At 34.0% G+C, this 18986-nt stretch overlaps 1 protein-coding gene and 1 pseudogene across 1 annotated transcript; both read right to left on the bottom strand.

Moving 5' to 3' along the window:
• Positions 1 to 474: 474 nt before the first annotated feature.
• Positions 475 to 5593, bottom strand: LOC114718312 (mechanosensitive ion channel protein 10-like). The gene is made up of 5 exons (XM_028903597.1): positions 4737 to 5593; positions 1752 to 1875; positions 1336 to 1629; positions 1023 to 1225; positions 475 to 933 (listed from the first exon to the last, which is right to left on the bottom strand). Exons 1-5 carry the CDS (start codon positions 5585 to 5587, stop codon positions 666 to 668), a joined length of 1740 nt encoding a protein of 579 aa, XP_028759430.1. The 5' UTR covers positions 5588 to 5593; the 3' UTR covers positions 475 to 665.
• Positions 5594 to 10633: 5040 nt separating this feature from the next.
• LOC114718306 (probable methyltransferase PMT20) lies at positions 10634 to 14219 on the bottom strand (annotated as a pseudogene).
• Positions 14220 to 18986: the final 4767 nt, after the last annotated feature.

The following is an 18986-nucleotide window of genomic DNA, read 5'->3' as shown; positions in this document are numbered from 1 at the left end:
TATTTAGAACCGGAGAAGTATTTTAGAAAAGATAACAAAGTGGGTCTTATATTTAGAACCAGAGAAGTATTTTAGAAAAGATAACATCTATTACCTCTGGTCATAATTATAATATCTCATTTGCAGATTATAAACGAGATCTTATAATTAGAACTGGAGGTAGTATTTACTATAAATAATTAGCTTAACTAACTTTCTTAATATCTCCAAATTAGTCAACTGGTTCTTAATATAAGAACTATTAGACTAATTTGAATAGATTAAAGAAGTTTATTGAATTAGTTATTTTTAACAAGCAAGTATTATCTTCTCTAAAATACTTTTACATGTGTATTGATTAGAACTACCATTTGATGAAATCTTTAACATGTACTATAAGAACTACTTTAAAAAAATTAGATAAATATGATTGACAAAATAGATTATGACCTTATATTTAGAATTAAATTGAAAGTCAAAATAGTTCTTATATTAAAGACGCAATAGTATTAAGGGCTAGAGGCAGTACTTGCGAATATACTTTAGCAACTTATCACACAGTCACGAAGCAGAGAACTTAATTTGAATATTCAGATCGAGCAAAAGATATCTCAGAGACCAAATTAAAACTTATGAGCCATCGGTAAGCGTTTTGGTTTCGCAGCGGCAGCATGTTGTGATTATTATTACAACACAGGCCTCCCACTTTGGGTACTGTTCATCTTGGTGATGTGAACCTCCTGAGGAAGAAGATTGTACTTAACTTCATGCACCTCAAATATCTTCTTCAGCTCCAACAAAAGCTCTGTCATCCGATTGTTTCTCTCCCCATAGTTCTGATGGTTGATCGTGTGCTGAACACAAAGACACAGTTTCAGCTTATCCACATTCTCTATCTCTTTCGCTATCACCGCGTGCTTTGGATTCCAGTACTTCGGCTTGCTCTCTATGTACCTGTATATACATATACATACACATACTCATCAAAATCTGATCATATTACTGTGAAAAGAAAGATAAAGATCAGAGAGACATATTCTTACGTTTGAATTGATTTCTTGAGCGAAATGATGGTCTCCATAGGTGTTGAAACGTCAATAACGAAATCAACAGAATCCCACATTTCTGGACTCCTATAGAAATTGCTTATGGGCTTGCTGAGCAAAACTGCGTTGGGGTAGTAGATTTTCTCATTGTCGTATCGAAGAAACACAGTCGTCAAGATATTCATCTCCTCCACAATCATCTGTTGAAGAAGCAGCAATATGGTTAATCAATACAAGAATAATGTTAAATTAATTAAGAAGAAGAAGTGGGCATCTTTGATGAGTTTGGTGAGAATATATGGTGACTTACGTGAACATCGTCAATGACACAGCGATCTCCAATGTCAAAAGGGTGCATGATGAAGACGAAGATGATGGCCTCCAGCACAGTTTTGCAAGTGCCTTGGAAGGCAACCCCAACCAGAACTATTTGTGTGATGAAGAAAAGTATTACTTTGAGGGTAGCCAGCTCCATCACCAAAAGGAACACTATGATCGTTATAACTATCACTATGGAACTTGCCAGTTTGTGAAGCTGTTGAACTGCTGTTTTGGTGTCGTTCAGTGATTGTGCCAGAGTCTTTCTTTCATAGTAAGCTCGAATCTGATTATATATCCATGCAAATTTGTTCATTAATAGTATCTAATATATTAATTGATTAAAGCCAACAAAGTAATAACAAAGGGATCATCATGGAACTGGGGATTCTGCAGTAAGAAACTTACCACCCAATTTCTAAATGAGGACCTGGAGATTTTTCCAGTTTCAAGTGAACCTTCGAAGAGCGGGAATATAGTATGAACCTCAACTCTCTTCAAAAATCTCATGAGATCCTCCTCTTCAATATACCTTCAATAGTATAATTTATGAATCATATGTGTCACTTGTCGTGCCAATCAAAAGTCAGAGATCAGTGCACACAATTTAGCTTATATTATTAATGAATCCTTCCATTTTAGGAGCATACCTAAGAATAAGCCTGAAACCAGGGGAGTGTTTATATCAGCTTTAGGAGTACTTTTACAAAGTTCAAAATGAGTATGTCATAAGAGTTTTGTCTTCACTTGGTCTAAAACGCTTTATTAGGTGCTTTTACTATATACCAAACATGAAACACCCCTATGGTACGGTTCATGCATGCTTCATCTTGTTTTATACATATTACCTCCTGTCTTTAATAAAGGAGTTAAGATAACTAATTTGAGAAGACTAAAAAAATTAGTTAAGTCACTTATTTCTAACAAGTTTATGTTAATTTTTTAAATTATCCTATTTAATTATATATATTAAAATTACCTATTAGTAGAAACTCCTTACAGTTGATAAAACTATTTTAAAAAATATTATAAATTACAAGCAAAAAATGAGTTGAGGTGTAGTATTTAAGATAAAAGCAGTGTTTGCGTAGAAACAAAATCATGAATAATTCTAAAAAATACTTATGACATATAAAGTAAAATGCAGAGAAGTTTATTTTGATTTAAAAAAATACTTTTAAAAAGTGATTTTGGTTTCCAAACACCTCTTAAATCCATCTATCAACTAGCCATTATATTTATTACACAAGGAAGTATGTATATAATAGTGGAGAGAATATTTGAGATGGCACAGTGGCATAGTGGCGGGTGGGGGGCAAGATCGTGGACCAGCTAGACTGAGGGCGACAAGACAGAACGCAACGATGATTACTAGTTTACTAATGTGTGTGCGTACTGCTATGCACGAAAGGGGAGGGAGAGGCTAATGGGGAAATAGAAGATGGATATATAGACGGAAGCCTATCCTGGACGTGCCTGGTGATAGCTACCTGGCTACTTCACTCTTGCATCCACAGCGTCAAACGACATCACGACTGGTTGTCGTTTGGTGCAGAAGCCGCAATGGGGTGAGTTTGATGATGACCATAAGGACCACAGAGCAACTATTTGACGCGATTATATTAGAGGGACCACAGAGCAGCTCTTCAAAGCTGTCTCACAAGGCGGGTCGTTTCATTAAACACCTCTATGTCTGAACCATAATTTTGATCTCGGACCCCGTTTAGAATAATTTATGAGTAATTTTTCAATTGTAATTTACGAATATAAAATAAGTATTGTCTCAACTTACATAAAATGTGTTTATAAATGATTTCAAATGTGATTTTAAATAAGGCCAAAGTGGGTTTGTGGAATGTGATATATTGTCAAGATCTCCGTGAATGAAGCTGGTTCACAAGATTATTCTTTACATCATTCATTCATTGATATATACATATATATATTTATATATATAAATGTATGTTGATTATTAAGTTTTTCCACTTAGTGGCCCTGACGCATGCGTGAGAGGTGCTGAATTTTATCACGTTTTAGTGACACACACACATATTGCTACTATATATATATATATATGAGGATCAGTGGCCCATCTCTAATTACTACTCCCTCCGATTCTTATTATAAATTTTTCAAATGGCTAATATATGGATAACAAACAATTAGTTAAAGTTATTTAAAAATAATAAATATGTTAAAAACACACTTTTCTTTTCAAATATGCTTTTATAATGAATGAGAAAAAAATATGAAAGAGAAGGTGTCAAAAAAATATTAGATGCAAGAAATAATTAAGGGTAACATTAAAAAAATACATTGAATGTTAAGACGAATCAAAATTGAAACTTATAACATGAATTACACCTATTTTCAAGTTTGAAACTTGTAAATATGACGTATGGAGGAAGGGAGTATATATGGCGTGGCATGTTATTAATTTCTTTATACTACCTCCGGTCCTTAATATAAGACCCCAATCCACTTTGTCTCTCATATTTACTCAATTTTTTCCAAGACAATCCTTCTAATAATTATAGTTTTAGCCAATACAGTTGATTAGTAAAGATATTTTAGGAAATATAACACCTATTTATTACAAATAACTAACTTAACTTCTTTTCTTAATCTCTTCAAATTAGTCCACTGGATCTTGTAATTAGGACCGGAGCTAATATATAAATATAAAGCAGTATAATCAAAATTTTATGAAGGAAATCTCATGGATTAGTGGAAGTTCTTATCATGATAGTATATTAACTCTGCAACTATGACTAGACATATCATAGTTTGATGAGATGATTGTGTTAAAAGAAGATAGTACAAAGAAATTAAAAGTTCATCGTTTGAATCTCTAAACTAAATATTATTTCAACGGATCTGATGTCATTCTGTGCATGCAAAAGCGCATCAAAACTTATTATAGCTAATTAATCTGTGAAAAGTGTTTTAAACTGTGGGTATCCCCCTAATTATGCCTCTAATTACCATGCAGAGGTCATACAAAAGCTATCTCTACTGCTTAAGAACTAGTTTCAATAGTTATTATAGTGACGAGTATTATATTATTTATCAAATATCAACAATTCAAATTTAATATGGATATTTGAGATTTAATATTTAATATTTTTGTTTTTGAAAATTTTTTTCTTTTTAATAGATACATAATTCAAAATAAATGTAATTTCTTAACTATAAGTTTTTTGAAAAATAAATTTTTATTTAAAAATTACTAATTTTAAATTTTAAATTTAAACCATTAAAATTGATTTTGAATAATTTAGATTTCATATAAGTATTATTATATTCATCACTGCTGAAATTGGTTCTATATACTTAAGCATCGATCTAATAAATAATTAACATAATAAATTAATAATAATACACGCTACCTACTTGGCACCAGGTTTAGCAACGTTCTTGAAAATCCTCTGGGCACAATTCCTAGCTTCCCACTCGCTGCAGATTTCCGACTCGGCGTTCCCGAAATCGTCGACGGTCCGGGAAATCGTGGACAGCCCTGACGACCTCACGTAGTTGACCAGCCTTTTCACGCTCCACACCGACGCCGTGCTCTCCATACTTAGTTCTCTCAGCTTCTCCATATCTATCTTCCTCGACCCAAACTTCTTCGACTTGTACAAGTTCTTTGCCTCCTTCATCGCCTTGTTCCTTTCCTTCCAGTTCGCCGGCATTGACTTGGACCCCGTCAGATGCTGCGACGTCGTTCCGTCGATCTCCTCCAATGGCGGCCCCGAGAGCGTGTCCAGTATGTAATGATGGAACACGCTCTCTTTCATTCTGTCGAAGTAGGTCGCGACGTGGAACGACGAAGCCAGAAGTTTGACCAGGACGATCTTTACGAGCCAGATTATGGCTCCGAGGAGGACGGCCACCAGAGCCTGGAACACCTTGTTGAGGAACTTGTGGTTTTTTTTCTGGATGTTGTCGAAGACGACGGTCCAGTACGAGAATAACACGAGGCCAAGCCATATGCAGTTTCTGATGCTTTTTCTGAGACCGTAGATGAAGTATAACACTTTTTCTCTGAGCATGAAGTTCCGTTCTATGATGAACACGGAGACAGCCACGAGCCAGCCGGAGACTAACCTTCCACTGAACGTGACCATCCCCATCAAGCACCATTTCCAAATCTCCAAACCCCACAAATGCTTCGTCTTAATGGAAGCAATGGTGATGCTAGAGACCAAGCTGGTTAATATGATGAGGAACAAGGCCCATTCCATCACGCGCTTCCATTGAATCTTCCGTCGACGACGACGTTTGGTTTTCTTGTGTGACCTGGGGCGGCCGTCCTCCCCGACCTCATCTTCTTCTTCATCATCGTCGTCGTCGTCGTCGTCATCCCATTGGTCGTCGGTGGAAGAATACCGGGCGGCGTCGTCATGGGCTTCTTCGGGGACAGTGAAGTTAGCGTAGAGCGGGTGGTTATATTCTTGGATGCGAGATTTGGGTTTGGAAAGCTGAGGCGATTGAGGGTCTTAACTCTAGAAGTCAGCTCTGGCTTGTTGTTGGCGATGATGGTGTCGTTGTTATTGTTGCTGTGGTGAGTTTCCATGGAAGGAGGGCTAGCGTTGAGGTGGTCGATGAAGAGAACGACCTGATCGGACTTTGGTTTATTATCCATGGAAGGATCTCACAGAGAGAGAGAGAGAGATCGGAAAATAGTAATGGAGGTACAGGGGTGGTGAGCAGTCTCTCTGAAACAAGTTAGTCAAGGCATGGCAGTGCATGCAGGCCTATTTGAAGACCGAAGCATCATAACAAAACGAAGAAAACGATCGAAAAGGCATTGACCTCGTGCTCATAATTTGATCACATATGAGCTAGTTAATGAGTTGGTTTTATATAAATATAAATATATTACCTTAATTCATTTTATCTCTTATATTTATCAATTATAATAAAATATTGGATGGTGATTGGAATAATAATAAAAAATTATTTGTTTGGGTGCCACGCCAATTTGTGTTATGGTTATGAGTTGACAAGGAATAGAAAATGGAGGAGCAAGGAAACAATAAAGGGACGTGGGTGGTGCATGGGGTAGATAGAAGAGGAGGGTGAGGGGATGACAGAATGATAGAAGGGGAAGAAGGAGAATGTGAGGAAAGTATTGGAACTTGGAAGACGAAAGCACCCAAAAAGGAGAAATTGGTGCGCACATGGCGTGGGCCCCGTTCCCGCACTCCTGGATTCTCATGTCCCACATTTATATTTTTTTTAAATACAACAATTTCTTTAAAGAAAAATTGCAAGTAATGAATATTTCAGCGGAGAATTTTCCAGCAAATTTAAAAATATCCTTGCTTTTTAACATTAATATCATTTTTATTCTTTATTATTTAATATGGCTAGTATATAATTAAAACATACACTAAATTGACTATATATGACCTCCTTGATCACTGATCAAGTATGGTTTGACCATCCATCATCCAACCCTGAACCAACTGTTTCTTGATTCAATGATCAATGTAGTGAAATTTCTAATATCCTTATCAACGCATCAACGATTGCCCGTATGATTTTTCTTGGGTGTATATTTCATATCATTTCCGCTTTTTAGTGTAAAATTTAATGTTAAAGACCGAAAATAATATTAAACTGTAGGTTAAATCGTTATTAAGAATAAGAGATAATACTACCTCTAGTCTTAATTATAAGACGTCGTTTGTAGTTTACAAATGAGGTCTTATAATTAGGACTCAAGGCAGTATTATAATACTCCTTCGGTCTTAAATATAAGACTCATTTATTATTCTCTCTGGTCTTAAATATAAAACCCATTTTGTAAGGCAACAAAAACCAGCTCCTTGAGGATAATGTATTTATAGACCCAATTACTTCATTTATCACTTAATTTAATTTATTTTTATTCAGTTGCCATTTTTATATTATCAATAAAAATGGATTTTTGTAGTTATAAAAAACAACATTCGATGACAGCAATAAGAAATCGGCAGCAATATACATTACAAAATAAATCTTATATTTAGAACTAGAGGACAGTGAATATTGACATGATTTGCAATTATTTCATTGGAGGACAAGTTGTGGTTTGCCAAAACAGGAGGAAGAGCACTATAAGAGAGAACAAGTGGCTCATCATCATCATCATCATCATCATCTTATGTCCTTTCATTTCTCCCTCACACGCACTCATCAGATTTGAAGCCTTCCCATCCTTTTCATTCTCATTCCACAAGCGGACGAATTCCTCTCCTTTTCTGCTTTTTCCCGTGTGCAATTCCCCTTTCCCCTTTCTACTTCGTTTATATTTTTTTTCTTCCCCTCGGACGATTAAAAATTTAGATGAGTTAGATTCATCTCAACAAGCCAATATATTCAAAGAATAATTTCAAGTTACAAAGATACAAAGACTACGAAAGAGGCGTTCACTACGTATAAGTATATGGCTCGATGCATTGGTGCGGTCAGTGGGGTCCCTTAATTTTTTTTAAAAAAAATGATTAAAAATGGTTGAAAATTACCAAATGTTATATAAGAAATTTTAACAAAAATTTATTATTATTTGTAAATTTAATATTATCAACATCAAATAAAGTATTAGTATCAAAATTGATTTTAGATTGAGTAATTTTTAACTTTATTTTTTTTGTTATTTTTCCTAAATTTTTTTTGGGATACCCCACATGTGTAGCCCTGCACAACCGAAAGTGCTACGTGTTAAGGATTATCTCACTCTTATACCCAATAAGGCACGGTATAGGTACGGGCCTTATCGTTATTGGGAGACCCAGCACATTGTGAGGTACGTTCCCGGGGAGCAAGCACCTCCATCTGGCACTTGTATTTGAAAATCCCCCACGTCTAACTCGTGTCGCAAGACCAATGTACCAGAGAAAAATTATATGTAATAATTACTACCGATAATTTTTAATATAAAAATTAATTGATTGATTTAAATATATTAAAAAATAGTTAAGTTAGTTATTATAATAAATAGTTATATCTTTAAAACCACTTCTATTATAAGACTCTTCTGGGTAAAAATAAATAAATATGAGAGACAAAATGGATTGAGATCTTATATTTAAAATAAAAATAAAAATCAAATAAGTTTTTATATTAAACATAGGATATAATAAATACTCCCTCTCTGGACTTATATATTTCATTATTCACATAATTAGTTTCGCTCGTATTGGACTTAGGTCCTAATCTACTAAGTATAAGTTAACACGTTTAAATTAAAAAAATAAATATTCACAACATATATAGATGCCGGATTGAGAACCATAAAATGGAACACTTGCCTGATTTTATATGATAGAAATATTCACAAGGACGTTGAATTGTATGGAAAGAATTTGTATTGAAACACAGTAACATTGTTGTTTTTGAGGGATACACTTGAGGAAGCAGCAACAGCATTCCCGGGGAATTTCACTGACAAAGCCCAATTTTTATATATTTTATCCCACATTAATTCAGGATTTAAATGATAATTTTGAGCTTAATTAGACTTTTTATGCATTATTGAATTAATTGGTTGATTTTTGGATTTTGCATAAAAATTGAGATTTTGGATTAAAAATATAAATATTTTGTACTTTCCTATTTTTGACTTGGAATTAATTTTTCCTATTTCTTTGAAAACAAGTCTCATATTTTTAGAAAGTTTTGCACTTTCTTGCCTAATTCTTGTGCAGATTTAATATTTAATTTTTAATTATATTTGGATATAATCTACATTAATGGATGCACTCAAATTCTTGTAGGTCAAGAAAGGGGCACATAGGAAATCCAATGGTGCAAGATTGTTTCTTGGAATCTAAGCACAATCTAATGGCTAATATCAAGTGGGTCAATTAATTACTAATGGGCTTGAGTTTTGGATTCAGAAAAATTTTCTTTTCTCCCATTAGAATAATTTCTTTATTTGAGAGGACAATTCAACGCCTAGGACCCCTCAATCATCCACCGTCATATTATTTTTATCCTTCTCCATTGAACGCAGGAAAAAGGAGACTTGAACGTCAAATCCTCCTCCTTCACCACTACTTCTCTAGTCTCACGGCCTCTCATAATTCCTTGATTCCATTCCATACCGCAACATCCACTCTCATCAATTGCTCCACGCGTGCTTCACCAACTTGAATCATCCACCGTGCGTCACATGCCCGTAAATTGCACCAAAGAGCTTGGAGGAGGAGACAATTTGATGGAAGCTTAAGCTTACAGGCAGGCAACTTGAAAGGAGCATGAAGGAGACTTGAGCCTTGGGCTAGCATTTGAAGACCACAAAGGAGTGATGTTCCATTTATCTTTTTAATTCAAGGACTTAATTTATTTAGTTTTAAATAATTTTAAGTTGTATTTTGTGAGACAATTTAGTTCTAGATTGTCATCTTTATGCTTGGATTGGATTGATATTTGGATTTTATTTGTGTTGAGACACTTGTTGGAATTTATATTTAGAACCCTTGCATTGTTAATTGAATTTATAATTGAGTTTTCATTATGAGTTTAATTATCAATGTGGTTTGAATTGCAAAATTTGGGTTCTTTTGCCTCTTAATTGTTTAATTAAGTTGGTTAATTGTCTAATTGTTTAATTGGATAATTTCAAACATAATTTCCAAAATTAATTGAGTTAATTTTCATTGGTTTTAATAAGCTTAATCAACCAACCTTATATTGTTATGAGTTCTCTAATAGTTTAAGGGCTTTTGAAATTGAGGGTTCCCTTTGTTTCAAGTAGGTAATTAAGTTTATTAATTCCACACTCTTATCACTTCCCTTTGATCTAATTAACTGATTAAGGTTATGAAAGTTAAATCCATGCGAATCCTGAGTTGTCCCCTCTACCGTACCTGAAGAGAAATCTCTGAATTTTTACTTCTTAATTTTCTTTGCTTCTGATTAATTTTCTTTATTCATTATTTTTATTTTCCTCCAAAAACCCCCAAAAATTGCATTGCATTCATTTAGTTTAATTTAATTTTCATACATATTTTAGGGCATTTGCATCTTGCATTTAGAATTAGAATTTTGCATTTTAGTTTAGGTCCAATTTATTTTATTTTTTATCACCTAAATTTTTACTTAAAGAAACGCATAACTTGCTCTTTGGAAGTAATGACCTAGATCGACCCTAAACTACAAATTAATTGAGACCTAGTTTAATTAAGTGCTTTAACGACAAAAAGCATCATCATCCACCTTCATATCACAGAGTACAAGAGAAGAAAATGCCAAGAGAAGAAGGAGAAAAACAGATAAAAGGAAGACTTATAACCAATACTTTGTTGGCCTATAAAGAATAATAATAATAATAATACTATGAATAAAATACATCTATACTAGAATAAATCTCACTATAACTTTAACCAAAATCAGAATTAGTTATTTGGCTTGTCAATTCTTCCATTGGTAAACTTGTTACCAGATTCATTCCTTGCTGTCCTTTTTAAAATGAATCATCTGTTTGGTTGCTGGTTGAAGATCTGAGTTGAGGGGTCGTCGTCTTCAGGCACTGGAAGATGAGTACCAGAGCTTTTTCTGGCAGATCAAGATCTTCTCAGTCTCAATGTCGTATTCTGTGTTTTCTTGACGGCACTCCCATCGTATCCCTCTCCCATCGTATTCCCTCGGCCATTGTCGCAATAGCATCCACAAAGTAAGTTGATTCTCGGATGATCGCATACCCTTTAGGTCGCAGGATCCTGTCCATCTCCAACATCACGTACTTCATCTCACATCTGCAATCAATTTTGTTGTTCTCTATCATGGACAAGGAGGGATTTAATGGTGTTTAAGAAGAAAGAGATGATATGAAAAAGTCACCTGTGGCTTTCAGCAGTGAAGAGTCCATCCAGATGAAGAAGGTCATATGTACGAGGATATGTCGAAAATGCCTCACACCTACAACAAAAGACACAACACTCGAATTTATAAACATAATTCTGAGAAATAATTGAATAAACTGAGAAACCATTTGAAGATTACCAGTCATGGAAGGTCCCGATCAGCCCTCGATCAAAAACGACAGGGAGGGTGTTCGTAGCATACGAGGAAACCACATTCATAACCCACACAGGATCAGCAATCAAAGCCGCCGCGAAACCTCCGAACACTGTGTTCATATCCATCACATTCCTTATCTGGTCGGTGCCGAGCTCCGGCATCAACTTCTTGTAATGATGAACCCTCTTCTTCACTTACTATCATCTGCGAGAACATCAGACCCGCTGGGCATCTGTGCGGTGCCACGTGCAAAGGCCACTTGGAAACCTTGTTCAGACTCAGAACTTGGGGTTTGACGAAGAGGAGTGTACCAGGCGGAGTCAGGTTCGAGACCGTCGTCGCATTTTGGTGGGTAGGATTCTGGGCCAATATTGTCGTAACATTTGTTGTCAGGTGATTTCTGCCACACTGCTATGTCTTCCTTCTTGTTGTACAGCTTGAAACACAAGGATGTGAGCAGTTCTTGAAGCTTGTTGTAGTCTGATCTTTGCTCTTCCACCGTCGTGTTCCATCCCCTCCACCTTCTCTCGTAGTTCACCGGCGGACCAGACAGTACCCAGAACCCTCCGGGGCGCAGAATACGATGAATCTCAAACAGATAAATCCCCCTGCATACATATGTCACAAGACTCTCATTATTTTTTTGAATTAAAGTGGCAGACACTGAAGGTTTTGTGAGTTTTCATGTCACTAAATTACAAAATCATTGGCACAACACGGTCATGTTCAGATGAAGATTCTAGGAGATGTGAGAATTACCAAATTCGGTCCAAGGGATGAGGCATCTTGAGCAGTGAGCCATGTCGAAGGAATTAGAAGGGAAAGGAAGTCTCTGTGTGGAAAGGACGCCAAGAATTGCAGGGATGCCACGTTCAAGAGCGAACTGAACTTGAGCTTCATGGTTATCTCTTGGGGCCAGAGAAACTGTGAGAACCCCACGATCCAACAAGTCACCACCCCAGCTAGCAACCTTGGACACAAAACAGAGTTCCCAGGATTTAATTAATATAAACATGTCCTATGTTTAATTATGTCAGTCTAACGGTTCAAATCTGCTATTGAAATTATCAGGTAATGAAACTCCTCACCCCACATCCAGTGTCAATGGCAGTTCGGATAGTCCCATCTTTCATTCCTGGGATCAGATCTCTCATTAAATCAACATATTCCCCAACACCATTGGGAAACATAGTACCTCCACCAGGAAACATGAATTTCTCTCCTTCCTTTTTTAACCAATGTTGATTCGATTTCTGCTTGTTTATCCAATCATACGGCACGTTCCTGAAATTTGTCCAATGTCACAACTAATAAATTTTCTGAACCCGCCATAAGGTGGGCTCCAAGAAATTGGCAAAATTTAGAATTCGAATATGTGACAGTGCACCTAGCCACATATCACACACATCACTTCAGTTAGGCCAACTCACTTCAGTTAGGCCAATTAACTAACTAACTCCTCCAGATTAAATAATCAATCCAGATTTGTCATGTTAACTAACTCAGGAAGCACATAATAAATATACCTGTACCAACATTCATCTCTGCTCTTTGGCCATCTGATTGGGGGCTTATATCCATCAGGAGGAGGAACTAAGCATTCTTTCCTCTCATATTTTGGAGGACAATGGCGTTCCAACAAGGTTAGCCTATAGGTACCATACTTCCTCCATCTCTGCAAAAACCAAGCAAGCTTACTTTTTTAATCATCATCAAGGAGGCCACTTTCTTCTCTGTAAATGTTACTTAATGAACGAGAGAGAGAGAGAGAGAGAGAGAGGTTAAATGATATAAGGATACCTTTGGATCTGTGCATGGAGTGTAGTCTTGATTGTCAATGCTGCATTCTGGGAAGATGATGGGTTTGATTTGCAGAGGAGCAACTGAGGATTCTTTTGGAGAATTCCTCATTGCCTTCTGAATGTTGCTGGTGATGACGTTGTCTTTATTGGAACAATAGAATCCACCCAGGTAGAAGCTAAGTCCACACAGCAAAAGCAAGATTGCCGTAGGGACAACCTTGGACTTCTTGTCTGGGAGGTTGATCGGTTTTCCATCTTTATGCTTCATCTGCGGATATGGGGTGTATTCAGTTTCCGGGAAATTTTGCAGAAAAAAGATAGAACAAGACCACTATCTGTTTTTATAAATCAATACCCAGAAAGAACAAGAGACAAATAACGTTGGTTAATGTGAAAACAAAACTTGCTTGTATCAAGTAGATCAATGAAACAAGATGCAAAATCCCGTGACAGACACACTTGGGGGGAATTCAGAGTGAGTAAAGAGAAGAAAGAGAGAATGACGGTTAAGTTCCAGCTGGTAGGTACTACTTGAAGACGTGGACCATTAAAACGACACGGGTAAGCTGTAAATGTGAAATATGGTACCACCGACACTATGTCACATTGTCTTTATGGCTGTCACATGCCATTGGCTATAAAGCCCATAAGAGTCGAACTGCTTCATCATCCCTCGAAAAAGTCAAAAAAAAGTCACAAAGCAAACGCCAGATCTCACAGCCCCACACCATTATGCCGTTGAAGATATAGAAAAATGGAATTTTACAAGTGAATTGGCATCACGTTGCTTAATAATTTCTTGACAGATACGGAAAGATTTAATCACCCACTTATGTTCTTGCCGATTAACTTTTCCCCCTTACGAACAATCGATCATTTGCTGTATGATATGCAAAAAGCAGAGCTTTTCGCATTCAAGTTTCTCTGATTCAGAAATAAACAAACACGTGTTCTTTAACAAAAACAACGGCTTCCATTGTTCCAATACCATTGAAATAATTGAAGTGAGTATATGAAAATGGAAAAGATGAAAGCTCGGAGTGTAACTTCTAACGAACGTCCCACGCTCACCGGAGCTCACGGCAGCTAAACATAGCATATTTGAAAAACAGAAAAAACAGAGAACCCGGAAACAGGAATCAGATCTGTGATGCAAATTGGAAAAGAGAGAAAATGGAAGCAGCAACGAGCATAATCAGATCTGGGTTATGACAGACAAAGAAGATGAAAGAGAAAAAAATCAAGTAGGAAGCCAAAATCAAGAGAAGTAGGGGACGAGAATGCGTACCTTTAAATGCGACAGAGTAGTTCCTCTTTCTCACTCTGTTTTCGAAATGTTAAGAGAGTAATGGCGAAGCCTGAAATAATGGCGAGCGACTCAGAGAGGAGGAAAGGAACAAGAGGCAAAATCCTAGATGAAATGGAACATGGGGCTTGCTCCGTGGGAGAGAGATGGGTGTGAGACTAATCTTAGTCGATGATTATATATAATGAAAAATATCGCGCCCTGTCGTCCTCTGTTCATGTTTCGTCTTCCGTTAACGCAATCTGTTCCAATAATGAAGAAAGAGAAGGAAATGACAAGGGAAAAAACAAAAGAAAAGCACGGTAAAAGTCTGAAACTTTTTATTGGGTTTCCTCAGTTCTCACTGATTTCCTAGTTCTATTCTATGCGTTTCCCCTTGGGGTAAATGATCATGATATACTCCTCCGGTCTTAATTATAAGACCCAATTGATTTATTTGAGGATATTAAGGAAGTAAGTTAAGTTAGTTATTTATAATAAATAAGTGTTGTTATTCCTAAAATATCCTTGCTAATTAAGTATATTGGCTAAAACTTCATTATTAGAAGGATTATCTTGGAAAAAAATGCATAAATATAAGAGAGAAAATGGATTGGGTCTTATAATTAGGACCAAATAAAAAATCAAATGGGTCTTATAATAAGGACCGGAGGAGTATATATATATATATATATATAATACTTCCTAGGCTTTATTTATTACGCTCAAATTTATATATTTTGAAATTAAATATTCTCAATTTAAAAAAATAATGGTAAAAAAAATTACATTTTAAAATATTTTACATAACTGATAAACAGACTACTTATAATTAAAAATAGAAATATAATTATAGTGATGCTTTTTGTTATAAAAAGTGACATCATGATATATATATTTTAAATTTAATTGAATTGAATGCTGGAGAGAGTAAATTTTATTGGCTTTAAACCAAAAAATTAAAAAATTAAAAAAGTCACTTTGATGCCAACCCGGCCAAATTAGTTTAATCACCGACAGAGAATTTGCCGCGTGGGCACTGTTTGGGTGGATGAAGTCCTAAATTTCATTGATTTACCCACTAATCATTTTTAGGAGGCAAAATTAAAATATATAAATGTTTGACATATGTCATGTTGTCAAGCACTGGCTTGTTAAGTTTTGTTTGGATATTGTTAAGCTCTATCTATTAAAAACCTAAGCTAGATAGGCTTGTCGTAATAAAATAATGTATGAGAATTTTTACATTTTATATTAGTAAATGATAATATAAAATGAATTAGAAACATCATCCAAAAATTATATATAATACGAATAATACGTAAATTACCTGTAAAAAATATTACCTACTGTAATTGCTGAATAATGACAGGAATTTTGGGGACCGACAACGTATGGAAGGAAATTGACTGCGGCGGCGACATGAGAGGATAGTGATAGGGATTGCCATATATATATATATATATATATATATATATATATATATATTGTATTGTTTGAAAACCAATATTAGAACAAATGAAGAAAAAATGAAAGTTATTTTATTAAGTGATTTTAACTGAGAACTACGACATTGGCAACAGAGAAGTTCGAAGAACAGAATGAGAACACGAAAAGAAAAATATTACTAAAAAAAAAGAGAAATGAGATGAAACACAATGAAAAGAGAAGTGTCTATCATTTTGATTTTATTTAGAACATTAAATGCGCTATAAATAAAATTAAACCAAATGCATAAAAAATAGTCTAAAGTATATTTTTAGTCTTTAACTTTACACAATGTTTTATTTTGATTTTTAACTTTAAAAAAGTAAACTTTTAGTCTCTATTCTAAAACTTTTAAACAAAGTGATAATATTGAGTTCTTAAATGCTGATAAAATATTACTAAATACTAACATATTAAGTTTAATATTCAAAACAATCATGATTGTTATAAAAAATTATCACTTAAGATTAATAATTTTGAGATTAAATGACTAAAAATATATTTTTGTAAAGTTAAGGAACCAAATTGAAACATTACGTAAAGTTAAAAAGACTAAATGTATACTTTAGCTTAAAAAAATAACATCAATATGTTACAATGCATCATGAATAAGATTTAGTCCTAACTCCTAAATACACTTAGAAAGTAAAATCAAGATATTGAATGTTGTTTTACCAACATCATATGAAGAACCCATTGCTAGGAAAATAGGGATGATTTGATCATCCATTTTGTATTATCTGTATAGACTCTTTTAATTCTAAATATTAGATATATTTTATTATGTAATTTATACTATAAAAAAATTTTATATTTATGACCGGAGGAATATAATGTTTGACTTTCTTGCAAAAAAACAAAAGTTCGACATTGGCCCCTCATAACGTGCTTAATTAATGATCACGCTTTGCTCAAAATATTCTTTCATTCATGTATCCATATGCATTGATTTTCTTTATGGACTCCGATGAGACCCATTGTTTATTTGTTTCCCTATATCAATAATTTTATCTTAACAAACCTCAGTAATTTTTTCAATCAGCTTGTTGGAAAAAAAGATAAAAACAACTTTTTCAATCAGCCACAAGTTCAACAAATTAAATCCAATTTTAATATAGTCTAGTATTTAAACTTATAGATTTTTGCCAAAAAAAATGCTTATAAAATTTTAAAATCCCAAATCAGGAATAATTACAAAATTGTGTTGTCATTTACTTTTCAAATGTTGTCAATTGTTATTAAAGTGTAATAAAAAAAATTGATTTAGAATTTTAAAATTCAAAGATAATTTTTTGGGATTCTCCAAAAATAATTATAGCTTATAAATGCTGATTAACGAAGAAGTCGATCTCTTTTTTTTTTTTTTGACAGGAATCGACTATTATGTGAATGCGTTGGATGGATTAAGAAATATGGGAATAAATCATCAAAAACTTTAAACTAAGTAACAAATAATTTTTTAAAAAAAACAAGAAAAAGAAAAGGGATCGTCATTGACTTTGTCATTGTGGTGATTGTTAAAGAAGCACGTCGTCGTTCATCTGTTGAAAGTGAGCCCAGCACTGGCTCACTAGTAGTGGTACTGAACCACCAAACGTATTTTAAGAAATTTTTAAATAATATTGTGCTGAAAAAATTCAAATTTTAGCATAAGTAACTAAATTTATAGGATTACTGTATCACCAAGGAACTTTTTTTTTTTTTGAGACGGTAAATAAGTTGGCAATCAAGAATGAATTGAAATATCCTGTCAACATAATATGTCAAAAGGTGTATGTTTTCCGAACACATTCTAGACATAAATAACTAAACTGTATTGATAAAAATGTTAGTTAAAATTAATTAAAAATAATAAATATGTAAAAATATATATTTTATTTTTTAAAAATACTTCTATTTATGGATCGAAAGAGAGCGAGTAAAAGAGAGAATTAGTAAATGAAAATAAAAGAGTTAGATAATTAATGTAATAATATAGGAACATATAAGTAATAGGAGGGAAAAAGAAAAAATTTGTTAAAATTTCAAAATTGTTAAACGTATTTTTTAAATAGGATCATATATGTTCTAACAATTTTTTTTTATATATATATATAGGATGAGAGGAAGTAGTAAAATAGGAGAAAATAGGAATTAATTAAATTTTAATCCTAATGTTTATAGGATCCACCAACACACCCCATATGGGTATGGTTCCTCACTTTAATGCTTTTGCAAGTTTATTACAAATGCTATGAATGAATGCATTTAATTATTTGCGAGGTTACTGAATTTAGAATATCAATCTTTTTTGGGAATCAGAAAGCGTGTGAACAGAATACCCCCAATAATCAGGGCATTAAGGCACTCAAACTTTAGGTTGTTTGGCATTTATTTTTGGGATCTTTAGTTGGTGGACCTTGTTCCCATTTGAATGCTCCCATTGGTTTTTGGAGCATTAACCACTTTTCTTTCATTTTCTTTCTTTCTTTCTACTCTCTTGATTCATAATACAAGATTACAAGTCATTTTAATGAATTCATTCATATAAAAAAATAAGTTAATTCATTAAATCTATTTCAAAAAATGATAGTTACTTATCAAATGACCTATATTTTAAACCAAATTATTTTTTTAAAAGTGACTTACTCGTATATTATGAAGGAAAGGGAGTATTTTGAGTTAAGTAAAATCCAACATTTTAAAGCATTTTTGCAATATCATGAACTAACTTTTAGGATATTTCGCGTCTTAAAATTGTTTTTCAGTCTCCTAGTATTCTAAAGTAATTTTTTATACCTCTAATCCCTAAAATATTTCTGTACATATCACGCTCTCCAAAATATCGTCTTACAACTGGAAACAAGGGAAATAATAAAATGCTCTTCAATAATTAAGTTGTTGTATTAATGATTTATAATTAATATGAAAGTGTAGTGATTAAGGAGTGTTTGAGTAATTTGGGAAGAGTAGAATGAGTGTATAAATCTCAAGTTGAAGCAGGACTACCCCATTAAGCACGTGGATTAGTGCCTAACTCTGTCTCTAGAGAAGAAGAAATTGGGCATTAGGTATTTA

This window comes from Neltuma alba, unplaced genomic scaffold, assembly GCF_004799145.2.
Source record: "Neltuma alba isolate B1F8T4 unplaced genomic scaffold, ASM479914v2 tig00011829_pilon, whole genome shotgun sequence".
Lineage (NCBI taxonomy): Eukaryota > Viridiplantae > Streptophyta > Magnoliopsida > Fabales > Fabaceae > Neltuma > Neltuma alba.
The sequence above is the reverse complement of the archived record's forward strand: the minus strand, read 5'-3'. Positions and strand labels throughout refer to the sequence as shown.